This window comes from Betta splendens, chromosome 12 (assembly GCF_900634795.4).
Source record: "Betta splendens chromosome 12, fBetSpl5.4, whole genome shotgun sequence".
Taxonomy (NCBI): domain Eukaryota; kingdom Metazoa; phylum Chordata; class Actinopteri; order Anabantiformes; family Osphronemidae; genus Betta; species Betta splendens.
Window position 1 is genome coordinate 972,762 of NC_040892.2, and position 19,739 is coordinate 992,500.

The 19,739-nt window shown below is 45.3% G+C and overlaps 2 protein-coding genes across 5 annotated transcripts in view; both read left to right on the forward strand.

The window, feature by feature from the left end:
* Window positions 1-3,309: 3,309 nt before the first annotated feature.
* Window positions 3,310-8,782, forward strand: tmem230a (transmembrane protein 230a). The gene is made up of 4 exons (XM_029169085.3): window positions 3,310-3,466; window positions 5,319-5,427; window positions 5,890-6,012; window positions 8,079-8,782. Exons 2-4 carry the CDS (start codon window positions 5,332-5,334, stop codon window positions 8,217-8,219), a joined length of 360 nt encoding a protein of 119 aa, XP_029024918.1. The 5' UTR covers window positions 3,310-3,466; window positions 5,319-5,331; the 3' UTR covers window positions 8,220-8,782.
* A 408-nt stretch (window positions 8,783-9,190) lies between these two features.
* igsf9a (immunoglobulin superfamily, member 9a) overlaps window positions 9,191-19,739 on the forward strand; it is a 37,298-nt gene continuing 26,749 nt past the window's right edge. For 2 of the 4 annotated variants that reach the window (XM_029169082.3, XM_029169084.3), the window contains exons 1-3: window positions 9,191-9,381; window positions 14,600-14,694; window positions 14,797-14,997. In XM_029169082.3, the coding sequence (XP_029024915.1) occupies window positions 14,634-14,694; window positions 14,797-14,997 (262 nt within the window). In that variant the 5' untranslated portion in view covers window positions 9,191-9,381; window positions 14,600-14,633. The remainder of the gene's footprint in view (window positions 9,382-14,599; window positions 14,695-14,796; window positions 14,998-19,739) is intronic. The other 2 variants (XM_029169081.3, XM_029169083.3) reach the window with 1 other exon arrangement.

Sequence of the window (19,739 nt, forward strand, 5' to 3'; positions counted from 1 at the left end):
GTTGAGGTCTCCTGTCTGATGTTTTATTTCCGGGCTGCTCCTTAGGCTGTAGCCTGGTGATGCACTTACATCCGTCAACTGTGTGACGGACACTTCCTCCATCATGTGGTGACACAGCAAGGCAGACGTTTCAAAGAAATGATGTCACTGCTAACCTGATTTACGGCTGTGCGGAGGAGGCCTGGGATGCAGGGGAACGTCTGGGAAATGGAAACGGTGGGTCAAGGTAATCATGGGATGCACTCAGAAATGAGGAAATGGAATTTAAAATGAGCACTTTTGTTTCATTAACTCACAAAGCCTCTGGGCTGAAAGAAAAGCAGGGTGGATGCAGCAACAGTCTGAGCGAGAAGAGGCAAGCGGCCAATGAAGAGCACAGCAAAGACAGCTGTGGGACTGATTAGCTGATCTGAGGGAGGCGTCCCATCGATTACTGAGGCTGCTGCATTCATTTCAATGAGCAAACAAGTGACTTATTCTCCAGTCGTTCAAGTTGACTTTGACCCGTTGAATAAACCTGTTTGTCCAAAGTAAATGTTCACTCACTCATCAACTGAACTGCTTCATCCTCGAAAGGGTCACGAGGAGTAAATGTGATTATTAAATTAATTAGTATTCAGCTGGTGATGTATTTGTTTTTTTGAAGGACTTTGTGTTTTTAATCCTCATCCTTCATCCACTTACACAAACAGTCTGAGGGGAAACGCATGTGAGTGATTTCATGAATGTGCACTGACGCAGGCGCTGAGTTATTCTGTTTAATACTGCTTCATTAAATAATGTGATGTGATGTGATGAGGCCTGTTTGCTAATTGAAAGGTTTCACGGCCACTTGAGACAGGTGTTGGGAGCTGGTACATGGCGGTGACTTAAACAGCTTTAGCTCCATTTAACCCGTGAGGTGTGGAGTCGCTGGCTTTGATCAGTGAAAACACAAAGACCACAAAGTGCATTTAGTGTAATTGGCCGATCCTCGAACAATGTGTGGAAAAACTCAGCAGCTCTCAGAAAACATGACCTTCCTTGTTTAAAGTGATTGATTGTGTTTACGATCAGCCAAGTGACTGAGATCAATTAACCTGATCAATTATCAGCAGATCGTCAGAAGAAGCACTTCTCTCTGGTAGCAGTGAATTCTTTGCAGTCCTTCTTCAACGTTGCATGGATTCTGTTAAATCATACTGTGAATCCTGCATCTGTGGTCATAGTGCAGAAAACAATGCGCTGCAGTACAACAGGTGGTGCATTTAGCGTGTGCTGAGGCAAACAGCTGCTTCTGCCAGCGCTGCCACAGCGGATGAGGCACCACCTTCTCAGGACTATTTCTTTATAACCCCTGGAACAGAAACATGACCCAACATCTTGTGGATACAAAGGCTCTGACGGTGTGGACCATGTAATTCTTCTCAGAGTAGCAGGAACACCTTGGCTCGGCTTCCAGGACGATCCATTCTCGTATTATTTTGCAGCAGTGATATTTCAGCACTTTCTGATGCCCAGAAACTGAAACAGGTTTTAGTGTTATTAAAGTGCCATGAAATCTTTGATAGATGGTTCAGAGCATGTGCACTATGTACCTCCGGACGTTTTGTTTTGATCCTATCTTTTTTATTAAATGTATCAGTTTGGCCATTAAATAATGAAGAAAGTTTGAGAGTGTCAGGGATTTTCTTTTAAATACTTGCAGCGCAGTTGACCAGAGGAGTTGGCAAAGCTCTGGGGAAGAAAGGGAAAAAAACTAAAGTGTGCACTTTATGTTTTTTAGTTTGCTCCAGGATTTTGCTGCCGTTCATTTATTTCTCAGACGGGGACTTTGATTCAATGCAGAATCAAGCTGAGCCTGTTTGGACCAAACAGTATATTTTATCTCATTGCATTAGAGACTGGATAACACACATAGTATAAAGACTATTTTCAGAACGTTGTTTACTTGTCGCCAAGTTCTAGTTCTATTTGCTGCAGCTTCTTGCTGACTGGGTCCAGGCGTTACACCGGTCACATCTAATCACAGCATGATTCTCTGGAAAAGACTCAGACTTTGTTAAACTTTGTTTCGCTCTCTTTTGCCAGTGACTTCCTAAAACAAAGCAAAGCAATTGTTATGGAGTTCAGTGTGTGTGACAAAGGTTGGCACAGTGTCTACTTACAGCATCTGTTATGTTAGAAATCAATGTGCCTACATGCATTGTTTGAAATGTTGTGTTGCTTTGAAATATGCAAGTTTAGAAAATTTAATTTAATGGATATTTGAAGCTTGAAACCTTTCATAGTCTTTATACAAACCTTTGAATTTCATTGCATTCTGAAGACAATGTAAAATTTGGCTCCTTATCACTTACAAAAGCAGAAAATTTATTTTGGCATAAATGCAGCCTCGAACCTGAAAAAAACATTAATAATTAATAATAATATTCCATTCATTGTCAGTTTTATCCTTCAGTTAAATTTGGATTGAAATAAACATTCACTGAAGTCTCTTCGTGTGTATCAAGGTCAACTGACGCCTCTGTATCCATGGTGTCTCAATGCAGACCAAGGACTTGGCCGTTTCTTATTTTTGTGTGGGTTTGCGTGTCATCTTGTCATTGCACAAATTAATTCAACAAACAACACAAATCTGGCTGAAGTCCTGAAACTAAGTACATAATCAAAATACATAGAATATGATTACACAGAAAAGCAGAAGTGTCATAAAAGCATTTGTCGTAAAAGCATTTCTGAATGTACAGATAAAGAGAAATGGAACAGAAAATGAAAGCAGCATTGAGGCCCACGAAGACGTCAGTGGGGATGATATGTTATTGGAGGAATGCATGCCTGAGTTATTGAAAAATGGGTGAATGTTATTTATTTGAAAAAGTCTGTGCAAGTGTATTTGTGGAAGCGAAAGCGAGAGGGGAAAAAGCAAAGAGTCCAGGGTTTCTAGAGTAGTTAGATACTCAGAGAAAAATAAATCAAATAAAGTCTCAGTACTTGAGACAGAGAAGGTCAGAGGCAAATAGACCAGGCATCAACGGGCCTGAAGCTCACGACTGGCCGGAGGTTCCATCAGACTGCTCTTTACACAGCAATCCATCATTAACAAGAGAACTCATGTAATGCTATGACGGGAATTTAGTAGAAAATCAAGCTGTTTCATTGCCAAATGTTTTCTGATGAGTTACTTCTAAAGGGACTTTTTCTATGTACAATAATTATTGAATCAACTGTTCAAATGAATCCAAACACAACTCAAGCTTGAGAAGTGAACACACGGACAGACATCATTATCATACAAGAAAAAACGGTCCTTTTCCCTCACCTCAACGTATGAGCAGGGCAAGAGACGGGACACGATGCGCATGCGCAATGTCTGAAAATAAGGAAGTTGATTTTCCATGTAAACAATGTCGGGCTGACACTGAAGGAGCATTCTGCGTTGCAGAAAAGCATTAAATGTTTTTATTATCTGATACCTCAAGCGAAGGTAAGCGGAGAAAGAGAAGAATGGGTTCGTTACGCTTGGCTGCTCCGTCTGCGCCACTTTACGTTGTAGAAGCCAACTTCTAGCTAGCGTTAAAGTTGAAGCTGCCGCTAATGAGGATTGTGTTGTTGCTGACGCTGAACGCAACCGAACACACACATGACTGCACGGAAGCAGCTCCCTCACCGGAGAACGGCGTCCGTGTCCGTGACACAGAGGTGCTTCCAGTAATTAGCCGTAGCCCGTGCACTGATTTCTACAAAAACAATTACTGTAAGCGAGTTGCCAGCTTACGTTCAAGTATGGATAATTTGACATATTTTCCATGAAATTTGATGGATGCAATGGAATCATTTTTAGGTTCTGAAAAATACAGTAATATTAATAGTATATAAAAGTAGCTGCAGAAAAGCCCAGTATATGAACTATGTGTTACATATTCCAGCCTGAAACATATTCCAGACAGGTGACTAAAGCTTGGAATAAAGGGTGTTAACGTGTTCTCCATGATCCTGTCCCACCCCCGTGGTTTGACGAGCAGGATAAACACTTAACTGACACTATTGATCATCATTCATTTGGTTTGTTTGCATATATTATCACAAACCCAAGAACGCTTTTCAGTCAGTCTTGCAAAAATGCATGAATGTTTTTGTCTTAAAGCAATTCAGTTAAATAGTATGATTTCTAATTTGTAATTTTGGCTCAAAGCAAAGCTGCAGAAGTTTTTTCTCCTAAATGAAATCGTCATATTGAAAAATAGTCTCTCAAACACTTGCCTCCATTTTTGCTAAATCCACAGTATTCCCCGGTTGCAGGATTCGCCGTAACTGCACAACAACTATAACCTGGAGCTCTCCTCATCACAGAGGCTCGGTGGCGATTTGATGTGACAGCTGCTAGCAAAATAACAGAATGTTTCCCAAAGCTCCGTATTCCGTTGAAGTGGGAACAGCTATTAATTCATGGATTTCGCTTCCCGTGGGGGCTTAAGTGCAAGGATGCTCAGATCCAGCGTAAACAAGAGTCAGACCTTAAGGAACATCAGCTCACGTGTGGTCACACTCTGAGCTCCACTGTGTTCAGTGGATCAGTGTGGGGTGTTTTTGTCTGTGTGCTGATACATTGAAGCAGAAACATGAGAAAATGATGAGCAGAATGTTTTAGGCAAATTGGCCAGTGTGAAAGAATCAACCTGCAGTTAGTTTGTGAGAGTGCTAGATTAATATGAATGTGTCTCAACAGCAGAAGCATTGAAATGATTCTGTCTCAGTTCTCTGCTTGAGGAAGCCAGAGTCATTCATTCTCTCCTTGGCAGAGGAAAACAAGTTTTGAAGAAAAACAGCATGATCAAAAGTCCCCAAACCGCTCAGTGTGCTGCAAATGCCTTATTTCACTAATAAGTACTTTAAACAGAGACAGTTGGTGTCCTTGTCCTAGATTCAGCTGTGAAAATGAATGTTGTATCAGCTCTGTCTGGAAATCTCACAGTTCATATGCTCAATCAGAAGTGACACAATGGAAATGAAAAGCAGGGACTTTTTCTGCTTCTAAGGACAAACTTCTCAGTCCATTCACGCGTTTAGCTTTTAGAATGCTGCAGCTTTTCAAACTGAAGCAGCGATATGTGAGGGTGTTGATCAAACACATTCATCTAGAATCGGCGTTTGAATTACTGAACTTGCTAAACTGATAAAAACATCTGTTGAGAACATTCGCTCTACCTTTAATCTTTCTAAATGATGATGATGTCTTGGACTATCTGCATTAATTCATATGGTATTTTGTAAAAATAAGCCTAGACCTGTGAAGGTTTCTTGGATGATTATCGCCCTCTGTGTGTCTTTCCAAACAGCTCCCACTCTGTAATGAAGGCAGCTAGAAGCAACATGGTGGGTGCTGGAAACAACAAAGTGAAGTATTCCCGGCTGGCTGCTGATGAGGACGGTTACATAGACCTACAAGTAAGAGACTTGCTTTTTGGTAGCTCCACAATCCTGACATTGGCTGCATTCACAAAATCATCAAATCAGACTTTTTTTTAAATAATTTATTATTTATTCCAAATTGGACCTTTTTCATATATGTTCCTAGATCCAATTAATATCTGATCTCTGCAAATGTGGCCACTGGCAAAATGGTCAGGTTGGAATCAAATCACTGTATTTTGTTAAAGCTACACTAGTGTCAGCCAGTAAAACTTTTAACCAGGGACGAGTTGATGAAAAGGTTAAAGGTCAGTGGAGAAAAACATTTATAGAAGCCAAGTTTATAACAGGATCTGTGGTTCTTGAGCACATACAGCAATGTAACAAAACGACTTCTGACTATAAGGCTTTAGTCACGAAGGTTCAGGATGGAAGGAATGCAATCAAATACGCTGAATCAGGGCAGAAAGTTAAAGATTGGTTATTTCCTCGTTTCAGTTCAAGAGAAGCCCTCCAAAGATCCCCTACAAGGCCATCGCCCTAGCAGTGTTCCTGTTTGTGATCGGCTCCCTGCTGATCGTCTTCGGGGCCCTTCTTCTGTCGGGAACCATAAAGGTTGAGGTGAGTTTGGACGGTCAGTGTAATAACATTTGCTTTGTCTGGTTTGATAAAGCTGTGCTTTGTGAAAACTGTCTCCTCAAACTCTGATATTGTTTCTTGTTGGTAAAAAGCTCATTGTGAAGCAAGTCACTTCCTGATAATGCCTGGTTTTATTATGACTGGCAATAAATACCACGCCAGGCTCATTCCAAACATTTAAGTCTTGTGAAAATCACAAATGGATTTGGAGGAGACGTCTGTTCTTAGTGGTAAAGTCTGCGTCTCAGCCGCCTACATCCTGCCTGTTCTCACTCTAATTCCTGTTCGGGGGATATTTCACTCCTTAAGCTTCATATTTAATGTTTTTCATTTGGTCAGAATGTTTCTCCCAACACGTCTTGATGCAGGTAGATCCAGGTCTCAAACTGGCCTTTCATGAAGCTGGATGTTTTTGTGTATATGTCAAATTTAATATTTCATATCATACAAAATTCACAGGACAAATCTGAGCAAATACAAGTCTTAAAGGACAGCTGTAGTTTTTCATTAGGTTCTTTCTGAACTAGCCACTGATTTCACTGTTATGAGCTTATGGGAGTGTTGACTCTTCCCAGACCCAGATCAGCCCAGTAGCAGATACACTGCACACGTCGCATGTTTTCTCAGGTTGTCTCAATCAGCATCAGGTAGATCTGATAAAGATCAGGGGTCAAACACTTTCCCACGCCACCGTGTCTGATGACAAAATATCAAACGTCTGAGTCAGGCACTTCTTCAGTTCTGGACCAGATACAAAAACAACTCAGTCTAGACCAAAACACTTTGCAGTTTGTTCCTGCGTTTGACACTCGTCTGCAGCCAAATCAACTTCCAAAATTACAGCTCGCGCTGTAATTAAAACACTCGTGTTGCAGTTAATCTCGTGTTTAAGTAGCTGTAATTGAACAGTCATTCTGACATCCTCGTTGCCAGTTTTCCACTCCTGCTATTCCCGGCCCATCGCGGTCCGTGTGCGTTTGAATTTAACTAATGATTCTAATATGTTATACCTCTGAGTGCCAGCTTTAGTGGAGCCCCTGCTGTGACATCTCAAATTCATAACTCCACGTGGGAGAGAACAGAGCCTGCACATATTCTATTTGTAATGATCACTAGAAGGTTAATGGGAATTTATTTTAGTTAGCAGATTTGCAGAAAATGTGATGTGACATGAAAGCAGCATCAGCGCTTGAGTTGTTCTCTTGCCATTTAGCCCACACGAGCCAGAACTGCATATGAAACACAACGAGGGTTAAGCGGTGGATAATGGAGGAAGGCGATGCAGGCAGGTTGTGCTGCAGCGAGCAGTGGGAGGTAGAGTTGAATCCTCTGGCTGTAGATAGTGGGCCTGATCGTGTCTGTGTTCTATCTGTCACCACATACTTTAGCCCAATGAACCACTGGAAAACAAAGGCAGCTGGTTTCCCTTTGAACCTGCCCCGTGTTCATGAAATGTAGTGTCTCATGCTGCGCTGGGCTCCGTAGCACTGGACTCAGTGCACAACGCTGCCATCTGGTGGTGAAAGCAACAACGTTGGCTGCATGAGAAGTGTCTGATTTACATAAAAGCTGTGCGCGTGTGTCTGTTCGTGTCTGTTCGTGTCTGTTTGTGTGTGCACGTGTGTGTGTGTCTGTGAGTGTGTGTGTCTGTTTGTGTGTGTGCATGTGTGTGTGTGTTTCTGTTCGTGTCTGTTTGTGTGTGTGTGTGTGTGTGTGTGTGCGCGTGTGTGTCTGTGTGTGTGTGTGTGTTTCTGTTTGTGTCTGTTTTTGTGTGTGTGTGCGTGTGCGTGTGTGTGTCTGTTTGTGTGTGTGTGTGTGTGTGTGCGTGTGCACGTGTCTGTGGGGCATCTTATGTACTCATTGTGGGGTTGTGTACCTGTCCTACGTGTGCTAAGACAGTCCATCAGGCCTCTGACGCCTGCAGCATGTGACTTCCTGTGTGTGACGCTTGTTTGCACACGGTGAAAAGCAAAGCGCTCGTGTCCAGACGGCGGATGTGACAATCAACAGAAAGAAGTGTACCTGAAAATGCTCTGCTTTGTTTTCAGCATCCAGATCGCACCATCCCCGTCATCATCATAGGGCTCCTCGTTTTCCTTCCTGGCTTTTACCATTTGAGAATCGCCTACTTTGCAGCCAAAGGTTACCGAGGTTACTCCTACGACGACATCCCAGATTTTGGAGACTAATCACAGCGACTACATGTTCATCCTGAGACTTGTCTGCTGCTGTTTACACAGACACTGTTGAATGTATGTAGCTTAGAGTGATGTGCACTGTGGAGACCTGCGCCTCTCCTCAGGTCTGCCTTTAGTTCCACACAGGCTTTAACAGATTTTTATAATCCTGCCTGGTTTATCCTCTGCCCTCTGCTGTATTACCTTCAACACCAAAGCTTGATGGACCTTGGAGTCTTTTTCTATTCTACTTTATTGACAGATTTCCAATGAATGGAGCATGACACATGAGCTGAGCAGCACTTCTCTGTTACTCGCTGTCCGTTCATCCACTGACGACAGACCTTGGATGAGTAGCATCACACACATGCAAAATGGAGCTTGAGCTCATTAGGTAGAAAGTTCATGAGCCTGTTACTGTTACTTAATGTCCTGCACACAACTGGTTACTGGAGTCTGATCTTCAGTAAATAGTCATTTCTAATCGGTCATATGTATTTCTGTAGTAGGACTGTATCTGCCTTCTGTTGAGGGTCACTTACTTTGCACAATTAAATAAAACACTTTTGCTTTTACTTCTTTTTGTGTGTTAATGTGGTTTCTAATTTATTTTGTTGCTTTATTTTAGAATTAAACGCAACTATGAAGCATTTTCTCACTCTTATATTCTTTTGGGACAGAGACAGGTCATAATATACTAAGTTGACTTCCACTCGTGTAACTATGTGACCTTTTTATAGGTCCGGCCAGTGTAAAGTTCCACCCGTGGCCTCAGACATCAGGTAAATATCACCCCCTGGTGGTTCCCACTAAGCTGGATGTCACCGGGGGATTAAAGGCTGGAAGAGAGAAATCGCCTTTTCAGGCTCTGCTGCACAAACACTGTCAAATCTGCACTGGCTTTAAACATTAAAGGCTTTATGGGAATGCGGCTCTGTATTTAACCGTAGTTTGATGTGGTGAGTGTCCTGACCCCAGCGGGGGGAGGAGGAGGGGGAGGGGAGCGGCGCTGCGTGGACGTCTCAGTCACCTGGACGTGAAAGCGGCACCTGTTGCCTGCGGGCTCGCGCACGTCTCCGCTTCGGCAGCGCCACAGAGGGACAGGCCGCACGCGGACGAGCGCTCATTCGGATTAAAACGGAACCGGAGCACGCGACGGACGTGAGCCGCTCAGGTAGGACTGGAACCGTGGGGATCCACGTATCGGCCCGGTGTCGCACATTCAAACGGCAACGTCGAGGTTTTTACTTCTAGTGCGAAAATGACGCAAAGATTGCGCAGCTCCAACGTCCGCGCGTCAGTTAGTGGTTTGTTTTAAGGGTTCATGTGTGCGTGAGCTTTAAAAGCAAACACTTAAACTTGAAGGGGAGAAGGAAATGTTTAGTTTTAAACAGGCATTTTCAATCCAAATTCTTCAAATGCTCATTCACTTCAGTAACATGATGTGTTTGTACTTTGTATCACTTTTCACGTGTTACAACAAGGAGGTGGTGGTTTCCCTCAGCTCTGCTTCACAGTGAAGTATTCGCAGGCAGAACCTTGGGCCGGAGCTGGTTTTATGTCGTATCTGGGAGGAATATTCTCCTAACTCCACCTTGCATGGACTCCTGTAGTATGTGTTTTCCAGCTTTATGGTGCTGTTGACTCCGCTGAGGTTCCAGATGGGAGCCATTATGTTTTTTCCATGGAGTTAACATCACCATGAGTCGAGCTGAGTGGAAATGAATTTAGTGTATATTTTCTTGTGTTGCCTGACATCATGTATGAACACAAGGTGCGTCTGATGCAGATTCAAATCATTTCCTACAAAACACTATTAAGTCCAGACCAGTGGTTTTGCATGCGTCGTCCCAGAGCGTCGCTCCTGCTTCAACCCTGCCTTCGTCTCTGCTCAACAATATGTGGCGTTGGCAGAAGCAGAAACGTGCACGATTAATGATCTGTTCAGGAAGTCACGAGGAACCGACAAATGTAGAACAAACTCACACTTTCTGCTGAAAATGTAGCTTAAACATTTTGAAGTACCTGATTTCACAGTTGAATAAGGATCACAATACAGTAGTTATTTGAACGTCTGGTACCATTCATTTGATTGTCGTTCTGCGTACAGACGCATGACATCAGCTATGAACAGCCCTGCCCTCGACCACAAACCAACGCAAAGACAATGACTATTTGGCTTCTAAACAACTGGTCTCGACACCGTACTGTATTAAATGTCGAGGTGCGTTCAGTGACATTGTCCCGACGTTTCCACCTTTTCTTGATATGACTGAAGTGTATTTTATGGCTGAGATCAACACAAACATGTGGCTTTTATCTGGATATGCTCGGCTGCTCTGATTCATAGAAAGGCTCCCAAATGTTTGTATTCTGTGCTCACAAATACAACAGCAAACAGTGGAAACCTTTTTACTTTTCCTTTTTTCTCCCTTTGCTTTTCAATCTGTCCCATTTTCTCTTAAGTGCACATCAAACTGAGCCATGAAGAGGGTTCCTATTGTGATGGAAAGCTTGTGTTTGAATTTGAAAATGGGCTTTTCTCAGCCATGTGCCAGCCATAAAAAATAAAATCTACACTTACAGGGGGCAACATAAGCACCTGGAGGAGAAGTTTAGGCCTGAAGAGGCTCTAGATGTGGGTCAGAGCGGGTGAAACGCTGATGAGCACCACGTTCAGCTATGAGAAGCGTTTGGCAATCAGGACTTTGACCCGAGGATTCAAAGCACCTGCAAAAATGCAGTCGTAAAAAAACATCTACAGCACCAAGTCAAGCAGAATGAACCTGATTACACCGGTTCAAATCACAGTGTTCAGAGTGAAAACTAGTCTGCACCTTTAACCAAGTGACTGGTCTGTCAGTGCTCATGGTTCCTTCAGGGACATGTAGGAACTACTAGATGCGGTGCAATAAAAGCTGTCTCCACTGAGCCAGGGCCAGAATTGACCCAGCAACCTGTTCTTAGGGCAAAGGCCCGTCACGTGCTGTTTATGACCACATGTTGACATGTTAAACTAAAGGATGGACATCAGAATGTTCCTGCGTAACATCAGCATTTGCAGTATTTTGCCATTATAATAGACTGTGACTCACACATGGTGTCAGATAACCATGACAATGGTGCGTCTGTAAATGGAAGCCTGCAGACACTCATCATGAGTATGACTGGATGTAGAATAACATACATCTTTAATATATACAACAAACATCGACCGTTTGGATCAGAACACGTGGATCTGGCTTCTTTAAGGAGCTGTGAAGGTCATGTGGTGATGGACCAGCATTTAGCTGGACGCCTTCATGATTCGTCCAGCGTTCGTCCTCTCTGACAGACGATTTTCTAAAACAATAGGAGCACGTTTCCATCAGAGGGACTGTAAAGCCTTGGTTTATACACACAGCATCAACCTGCGGTCAAACACAAGGTCCAGACGCTGGCGCCGCTGCAGGCTTTCAGCCGACCATCCTTTGCAACAAAAGGAGACGACAGCTGGGTTTCACTAAAATCAATGCACAGGTCTTCATGAGAGCTTTGGCATTTATCTGTATGTAAAGCATAAAGAATGGATCAGCTGCAGGTTCCTTCTGGACCACCAGCACCAGAGTGGGTCTGGAAGAGTGAAGGTCAAAGGTCAGTTAAGGACTCGTCTGCAGGGAGGGTTGGTGCTTGTGGCTTTTCTGCTGCTGCTTTGTGTGAAGTTAATAGAAAAATGGAGGAGGAGAATGAGCTGAGCTGCACAGGACACACGGGGCTCCTCCACCAGGACGGGACCCAAACGCACATCAAAGCTTGTAGACGAGAGGCAGCGCACATCCAGCTGCAGGAGCCGCTCCGTCGTCATCTCTAATGAAAATACGTGCAACACGCTTAAAAGTGGGGTCCAGGAAAAGCTGCGGCGTCCGACCGCGCAGCACCCGTGGCTTCAGCCTTCAGCGTCACTGCCTTTGGTCGTCTCCTGACGTCGTCGGCCCGACCGGATCAGCAGCTGCTGGACCGGTTTCACGCTTCACCCCGTCTCTGCAGCCACGCAGCAACGACTGTGGTTCACTCTGCCATTTCCATTAGTTCAAGGTTAAAAGCCATTAGTGATGGCATTTTATTTTTGCCTTTAATCACTGGTTAATGTCCAGCTGAACTCTCTGCCTGAAGCTGTGGAGCAGAGAAACACTTAGAATGAATGAAATGTGATCAGAAAACAGCGTCGCATGTGCTGAGGTGAGAGGCAGAGTTACTGCTGCCATTAATCAGCTGCTCCCGTCCCCCTCATGTAGATTCAATTGGAAACAACAGAGGATTGCAGCCGCGCCTGTCACTGACATTTCTATTTCTGTCTGCTGATAAAGCTGCGTGAGGCCGGCCTCCTTTTGTGAGCCGCTGCCTCATTTATTATAGCTTTAAACATTTCCCCGAGTGCTGTCACTGTGCTTATGTTTCTGCGCGTCCTGGGTGTCGGAGGAAGGAAGGATGGTGTCTGGAGACGTCTGCGTTGCTACGGCGGAGCTCAACCTGCACGCGCCGCATTGTTTGGCTTTAGAAGCTTTTCGCTTCAGAATTAATGACAGAAAATGTCCTGTAGCTTAATGAGGTTTCGTTGCCTCTCATCTGTCTCCTCGCTGTGTTTGCTGCACGTTTCTCTCTCTCATTCCATTTTTCCCCGCTGCCGTTCTGCTTTATTGCGTTGCTATTTCACCAGACACCGGCCTCACCTTGTCAGTGGAACTATGAAGCTTTTTATTTTTCTCTAGACGTCGGCATTTGGTGCCAAGTGAACAGGAGCCGCGTCCGGGTCTGTTTCTTTAATTACAGACATGATGAATGTGGTTGCAGCGCCACCATCTTCATTCTTATGACTTACAAACAGCAGTGGATGAAGGACACGGAGGAAATGCTGAGCATCTGTTCATTATGTGCCAAACAGCGAAGCGCCGTCGCTGCTTAGTCATGGCAACAGGCGCTCTTCATTTTTCTATGCGTGCTGCTCTTTCATCCTCATCCGGTCCCCGAGAAGATGAGAAGCAGCAGAATGGTGACGCGGCGGCGCCACCTTGGCTCGCTGACACTCGGGCCTGATTCAAATGTAAGAAGTTGAGGATCAAGTCGCTGTGGTGCTGCTTTGCATACGTGAAGTCGTGGAGGTGAAGGGCAGCGGATGCACACGGAGACTTCCTCTGATTGTGTGGGAAACCTGTGTCTGCCGGAGCACGGGAGTGTTGGAACAGACGCATCATCTGCTGACAGCCTGCGTAATTGTTTTTCACCGCTCCAGACGTCGGCCCGGCTGTGAAATGACAAAGCCCATAAACGCCTCGGTCGGGAACGCCGCCGGCGAAGGCTTGTGCCGCCGCAAGGACGGCGGTGCGTTCACTGCTCGCTCAGGAGACGACCGGGGTGTCATTAATCTGACAATCACATTTATTAAGGTCCTCCTCATCATTTATAGGCGGCCTCAGCTCATGGATGGAGCAGCTCAGTGCAAAGTCAAAACAACAACAGTGTTTTAATGTGGAACTAATATTGAGTTTATTTAGATTAAATTCATGCAGAGTGAGAGCTTTTGGCTGAATGTGTGACATGTGGTCCAGTGTTACAGCGTAGAACCACATCGACTGTTCAGTGTGTCAGGTCAGAACCACTCCCTCGTCACAGGGAGCAGACTGATACGACCTCCAGTTGTTGTATAAGGTAAAACAAAAGTGTTCGACACATTTAAGAACTACACATCTGACTTTAGGAAGAGGTGTGTTACAACGAATGGCCAACATTCAAACTTTCTAGGGCTACTTTTCATGTTTCAGTTCAGTTCAACAAGCAGCTGTGTCCTGTTTGTCGCAGATTAATAAAAGCACACGCGTGCAGTAATAACTCAGATTTCATGCAGAGGCTGACAGGTTTCCTCCCTCATATGATAAAATGGAGGCTTGAATTGTTCGGAGCAGATGGAGTCTGGTCTGTCGTCCTGCTCCTCGGAGCCTCGAACCCGCGCTCCCACAGACTCCGCTGATCCGCGTCCTTGGGTGCGGAGCCTCGCGCTGCTGCAGCCAAACGTCTTCATTGATGTGCTCTAAATAAACCACTTAGATGTCACTCCACATGTGACTCGCAAAAGATTTATGTGACATTTATGACATTTACTTTCAGAAAAGGATATAAGGCCAAGGAGTTGTCTGGCAGCAGAGGCAGCTCTGCCCATTTGTGTAATGATGTGGGATGAATTCCAGTTATTGGAAAGCTGTATAAAATGTGAGCGCTCTCTCCGTCTGTAAAATTATGACAGGAGCGGCAGCTTTGCTGCAGCCTTTTTAGTTTGGAAATCTGTCACAGATGGCTGTGTCCTCGTTGCAGCCAAGGAACTAATGTAATTGTGACAATTGTGTGTCTTTTGCCAACAGATTGAACATGCTGCAGGTTGTGTGACTGACAGATATGGGGTCAGGAAGATCACATCTGCACACTTTCACTTTGGTGCCAGTTGTTTGCCTGTTTTGTAAGTAAAGTATCTCCAACTGTTCCTTCACTTAAAGCTTCTTCATTCCCACCACATTTTCTTTGTTTAGCGCTAAATAACCTCCTTCTGAAACCTCTGCAGTGGCTGCTGAAGCTTCGATCCCGGAGGTGCGCGGCAAAGCCGGCGGCGCCGTGGAGCTGGACTGCAGCTTTCCTCCGTCCGATCCAGCTGCCGGAGCCTCTTCGTCTCCACATGTGGTGGAATGGGTTCGTCGGGGCCTCGACGTCCCGGTTCTGATGAACTTTGGATCGCACGCGCCTCGCGTCCATCCACAGTATGAGGGTGAGCATCAGTCAAACGCACGCCTGCTGTTAAAGCTCAGTGTGTTCTCATGCATCCTCTGGTTATTTTTATCCAGGGCTTCATTTTCATTGGGCGACATTAAACGCTCGACTTCTTCGCGTTGCTGATATGATCAGTTTTTCATCCTCAGAGGAGGTGAGGATGCGGAGCGCCTTAAAACATCAGCGTGGCCACTTTTAAAAGTCCACTCTCAGTCACGCTGGGCGCCGTTATCAAACTTGTCGCCCCTCGTCTGAAGGTGTCGCGCTCCGTGGGGGGCGGTGGTGGGGGGTCACTGACGCAGTCATTGAGGGGGAACTGTCCAGTGTGTGTGTGTGTGTGTGTGTGAGCTTTGTGCTTTGGGCCGCGGTGACGCATCTCACACCCTGTTGGACGGACAGTGGTGACAGTCACCTGGGGGTTCGTCCCCCCGACTCTGGGCAACTCTGGACACTTCCATTCCTTCAATGATGAGACTGACGTTTTACTAAAGGTTTTATTACAATAAATCGTCTCTATACCAAGAATCAGCTGTTTAATAATAATTAGAAAAGAAGTCTGCGTTCCTGCCACTGAAGGGCTGTAAGGAATCCAGAGCCACACCTTGATGGCCTTTCAATGGAAGCTGCTTTTCACCGGGGATGAAACTCTCACATTGCATCATCATCTTTTGTGAATTTTCTGCCCACAGCTCTGAGAACAAAGCGGGTCTGTGGGGAGAAGGATCCTCAATGGGCCGGGAACACCTTTGTGTGGCTGCTGTTATCCTTTAAAGTCACAAACAATGGGACTAATGTGAACAAAGAGCGAGCATGTCTGGGCCGCTCAGCGCTTCCTTTTGTCACTGTTGCACAGTTTCTTTGCCACAGACCTGCCTGAAGAGAAAGTCAACCTGTCGACCTTTACAAACACGCTGGAAATTTGTGCAGGAACAGACGAAGGTGCAGTTTTCGGCAGGAAGGGTCGCACTGTAGCGGTGTCCACGTCCATGCGGGGGAGGATGGATGCGCATTCGTTTTCAGCAACACGCTCGTTTGCAGTTAATAACCATCGACAAATAAAAAGTAGAGCTGAAGCAATTAGACGTTTAACCTTTTAAACCCTTCTTACCCACGGTTGCATCAGTCATTACAAACTCTGTGTAGCTAAACATTGTTCGGAGCCACAAAAGCTGAATTGAAATTCTAGCTGAGGTCTTAGACTTTCTAACATATCAAATGTGGCAGGTGGGATTTGGGTGAAATGTGTGTAAAATAATGAAAAGGATATTTGGAATATTTTCATATGATCGGAGTTGAATTTCTCACAGTTTGTAACATTATATTTACCAAGTGAGTGTGAAAACCTTTTGGACATTTCAAATCAAATAATTAGTAGTTGAATATTTTGCTACTGATTCCATAAATATGTGACGTGAACTGAATGACACCTGTGTTTATGTCTAAGTTGGCAAAAGCAGGTTGGATGATAACTGCTCACATGTAGGTGGAGCTTCATTTCGAATGAAAACAGTTCCCAAACGTTGTACTCTCACCCATAAAGTACACAGACGCCCAGATTGGGTTTAAAGGGACAGACGCTGGAGAGAAGCGAGCAACGAAGGCGACACCAATGACTAACAATGAATGGAGTTAAATATTAACAAAGGTTCCAGAAGTATTGATGGTGATTTTAATGCAAACAATGGACAATATTGGTTTAAAACAGGATTCTGGAAATTCTGTAATGATGAATGTGTAAAGTGACACAGAAACAAAACCCGTCGCCCCCGAAGGCCGGAGGTCTGAACTAAAACACGCCGGAGCCTTATGACACGCTGTATTAGCAGAATCGATTTATTGCTTTGTAGACACAATATAAAATTCTGCTGGCATGTATCAGGATGATTACAACAAAGTTTTGGCATCACACATTTATTGGTTGTTCTGACAAACAATAAGTGAAGTAATCAGTGCGTTTATGAGTGTGTTTGTCAAAGGTTGAGAACCTGCTGTTCTGAGCTGAGGCCCGTCTCGTTTGACTTGGACGCCACTCCCTCAGGCTGATCCCACAGGAAATACGATACCGACATTTACATAGCAATAAAGCCCGGGTGGACCTTGGCCGGTGAGCGAGGAAGGAGCAGGGCAGCCTTTAAGTCCAGGCCCATAAAGACAGTAGCCTTTAGATGCTGCTGAAGACAATCCTTTAACGCACACAGATGTCAGACCTCATCAGTCCGGCTGTTAAACTGCTGGCAGGAAAAGCCACATGCACCTGAATGACTGTTTGTCCATAAAGCATCCAACCCCAGAAAGCAGCTCCTTAAAGGGGACAGCTCTGCTAATGACATGCCTCTCAGGTGACAAACACAAAGCTGCTGATCTCTGGGACACAAAGGCTGAAAAAGAAGCTTTGTCCAACGTGATGCTGAGCTCAAGCTTTCTCACATGTACCTGCTGATGCGGGAGTAACAGGTGCAGCACGGGAGAATAACGGTTTGGAGGGGCAACGGCTGGTGTTGGTTTCGCCTCCTCGGGCCATGAATGTTCTCATGTACTGTATGTCAACAGGATGCGACTGCTCCCAGCTCAGAGTCCAGCTGCACCTTGTGATTCACGTGGAAGTGTTTACACACGGTGATTCATCCACTGATTAGTTTTATGGCCTAAAATGGAGAAAGAGCAGAAACAGAACTTTTCTAATGAACGACCACCAGCGGTCTGTGTCTGACTTCTATAAGTGTGAGATACATTGGATTGTGTTCAGATCGCTCCCGTCAGAGTGTTAAGAGCTAAGAGGCTTTAAATGCATTTGTGGTAATGGAGCAGTAGAGATCAAAGGATTAGCATCAGCTCTGTGACCGGGACAGAAGGTCCCGCGGCACCTGCCCAGCCCAGAGTCCTCGACAAGTAAATACAGCTGCAGAAATGTTGACTGCTAAATCTCATCGCAATCAGCCAGAGCAGACGGCTAATGTGGCCAATGCCGTTAAAGTGGCAAACGCTGCTAACGCGGCTAATGTGGCTAGCACGGCAACGCTGCTGACGCGGCTTATGCTGCCAATGCGGCTAATGTGGCCAACGCCGCTAACACTTCTACTGTGGTCAACGCAGCTAAAACAGCTAATGTGGCTAACACGGCAAAGCTGCTAACAGTGCTAATGTGGCCAATGCTACTAACATTGCTAATGTGGCCACCATTGCTAACACTGCTAATGTGGCTAATGATGCTTACACGGCTAATGTGGCCAACGTTCGCTAACGTGGCTAATGCTGCTAACGCGGCTAATGTGGTCAACGCTGCTAAAACAGCTAATGTGGCTAACACGGCAATGCTGCTAACACTGCTAATGTGGCCAATGCTACTAACACTGCTAATGTGGCCACCATTGCTAACACTGCTAATGTGGCTAATGATGCTTACACGGCTAATGTGGCCAACGTTCGCTAACATGGCTAATGCTGCTAACGCGGCTAATGTGGTCAACGCTGCTAACACGGCCAACGCTGCTAACACGGCCAACGCTGCTAACACGGCCAACGCCGCTAACACGTCTAATGTGGCTAACACAGCTAATGTGACTAATGCTGCTAACACGTTTAACGTTGCTAACGCGGCTAATGTGGCTAATGCCGCTAACATGTCTAATGTGGCTAACACAGCTAATGTGGCTAATGCTGCTAACACGTTTAACGTTGCTAACGCGGCTAATGTGGCTAACACGTCTAATGTGGCTAACGCTGCTAACGTGGCTCCTGGCCCACATTCACCAATGCTGGTGTTGCTCATGTTCGTTACAGCCTGTGTCTGTGATAGTTACACAGCTTTCCGATTCCAATTTCAAAGGATGCCACAGTGGAGCTTAATAAAGCGACAGGCAGCAGGGAGGGAAACCTTATCTGCCTCGCTCTCTAACTGAAACCTCGCTGCCAGGAGCTGACGACATCTCTGAGGCAGTGTGGGCTTCCAGCCCGCGCATATCACATTCACAAGGACATAAACGTCTTTGTCGTGCAAAACCATATTGAATTTAAATAATTTTTATACAGAGCCCTGTCAAACCAAACAAGACACTTCCCAGATGATCCCCCCCCCTTTTTGAAATAATTTAAAAACTTCACTGGCAGAATGCTGCATATCCATCTTAAAGGAAGGAAAATCAATGTCGCTGGTTCAGTCTGAGTAAAACACACGCATGCGTCAGAACCTATGGATCTATTACAATGTGAGGAGACATGCTATATGTTGGTTCATCCCACAGACGATAATTATGGGTTGTAGTGAGTGAGTTCTCACTTCGCTCTGGTCTCAGGGAAACCTTTTATTTCCTTCCTCCAGCGCAGAACGCAGACGTTCTTTCTCAGAACGAACCTCTTCGTTTCGTGGGAGTTGTGTTTCAGGAGAGAGAAGGTTTTGTGTTTCTGTCACCTGAGAGCGTATTGTTGGACGAGGCCGTTGGCGCGGGAGGACGGGGTCCTCAGTGGGAACGGCTGAACACAGGCCTGTTTGTGTGTGTGGGGCCGATGCCAGCACAGGTTAAAGGTGATGAAGTACTGGAGATAATGTTTTTCTTCAGTCTTTCACTGTATTAGAAGGCACTAATGTGTCCCGACTGTTGTTTCTGCCTCTCCAGCTTCGCGCTTCATTAACTCCCGCTTGTGTTTTGCATGTTTCAGCCGTGGCATTAGGTCGTGCTCTCGCCCCCGCCCTTCCTTCCGTCATCTGATGGCACCACCTCAGGGTTACTCTTCTTCTATAGT